At 54.6% G+C, this 1,735-nt stretch overlaps 1 protein-coding gene across 1 annotated transcript in view; it reads right to left on the bottom strand.

Annotated features, from left to right (window-relative positions):
• rnf139 (ring finger protein 139) overlaps positions 1-1,729 on the bottom strand; it is a 5,978-nt gene extending 4,249 nt beyond the window's left edge. Inside the window, 3 exon segments of the mRNA XM_017041099.2 lie at positions 40-190; positions 192-447; positions 1,217-1,729. Of these exon segments, the coding sequence (XP_016896588.1) occupies positions 40-190; positions 192-447; positions 1,217-1,379 (570 nt within the window). The 5' untranslated portion in view covers positions 1,380-1,729.
• Positions 1,730-1,735: the final 6 nt, after the last annotated feature.

The raw sequence follows: 1,735 nt of genomic DNA, 5'->3' as shown, positions 1-1,735 counted from the left end.
GAGTAAGCGGACCGGGGAGGAGAGGAACACCCCCCCCGCCCGCCACGCCAGACACGCCGCCGTGTTCACAGCCAGGGCCAGGCCCGAGCACAGCGCCACCAGCTGCCGGACGTCCGCGGGAAGCTCCACCACCAGCCCCCACAGAGGGATCATGATGTCCAGGACCACCAGAGCCGCCAACGCAGACTGGGTCCAGGGGGAAGCCGTAGCCCACGCCGAACGCCAGCTGGACGGCCACCACGCCCATCCACAAGGTGGGGCCGTTCCTGGGCAGCAGCCTGAAGCCCAGGGCCGCCTTGTAGTAGGCGCCGTAGAAGTCCACGTGAGAGGTTGTGTAGTAGTTGACCAGCACCGCCGCCACGGCCAGGAGGACGGCCAGGAAGAGGGTGTAGAACCTGAACAGAGCCTTCTGGGAGAGCAGCAGAACCACGCCGGAGACCAGGACGCCTGAGGAACCACACACAACAACGACGACACGGGTCGGACCAGGGGAGTAACGCCACGGACAGGGTCAAAGGTCAAAGACTGTACAGACCTGGAACCTGCTGCTGCAGCAGTGTGGTGGACTGGACCGGACCGGACCGGACCGGTCCACCACACTGCACCGAACTGTGTCTGGATTCTTAAAGTAAGAGAAGTTAGACTGGTCTGAGTTCTAGTTGTTCTAGATGTTCTGAAGGTTCTGTTCATGGTTGATCATGAAAACACCATCCACGGATCACGTTAGCCACGTTAGCCCAGAAAGGTGGCAAAATAAATAAATATAAATAATAATAAATAAGTAAAATAGTATCGGTGCAGTTTTGCTAACTTTTAGCTGCTAGCCCAGTGATAGCTCACAGTTGATCAGTGATCAGTAAGTTGAAGATGACGTGTGTGTGTGTGTGTGTGTGTTGGTTGCACATCAACGGCCACAGTGACCGTGGACACAGACGTCATCAGTCAAAACACTTCACGTCACACTCACTCTTCTGTCATATTTACCGATGTCGTCATTAATTATGACTTTTTTTCACAGGAAACTCGCTGTTGTGTGTCATGCGTGTGACGTAGCAGAGTTGTCCAGTAACTACGACGGTATTTATAACCACGAATGTTGTAATAATATCGAATATCGTGTCATTCCTTCAGGTGACAAGAGCTCAGGTGAATGCTAACAGTTGTTAGCCGTTGATGCTAACAGCTGTTAGCATCAACTCTGTTCCAAACCTCTCACCTGACACTCTGAGCAGCAGCTTCAGGACCGTCCCGGTCCATCCGGTACCGGGCTCGAAGTACGAGTTAAAAATGGCGTCGATAATAAAGATACAGGGAACTCTCAGCGCCACATCCAGCACCGCTACGGCCTGCTGGCCCAGTCGGGCTTGAGTGGACGCCATGCGAGTTCAGACGTCCTTCAGGCGGCTACCGGCCCGTGGAGCCGCCGTGGTCCGCCGAACACCTGAACAATAAACGGCGGTTTCCCGTTCTGACCCTGACGAAGGTTCATTTGATCCGGGAGTCAGCCGCCATGACCGCCTAGCGGAGCCGCACCTCCTGTTGCTCCTTCTCTCTCCCCTTTTTCGTCTCCTTTTAGCGGACGAGAACAGACTCTCATCGGTTCCCAGTGCTCCTCGAGGCCGCAGACCCAGCTTTGGTTGTCCCAGGGAACTTCAACCAGACATTTTCTGACTCTGTTGGAAGAAGTTAGAGCAGGTTCTTACAACGGTTCCGACGTAACATTACGTCACGTTGA

Source organism: Cynoglossus semilaevis, chromosome 18, assembly GCF_000523025.1.
Source record: "Cynoglossus semilaevis isolate Cse_v1.0 chromosome 18, Cse_v1.0, whole genome shotgun sequence".
NCBI classification, from domain to species: Eukaryota; Metazoa; Chordata; class Actinopteri; order Pleuronectiformes; family Cynoglossidae; genus Cynoglossus; species Cynoglossus semilaevis.
The sequence above is the reverse complement of the archived record's forward strand: the minus strand, read 5'-3'. Positions and strand labels throughout refer to the sequence as shown.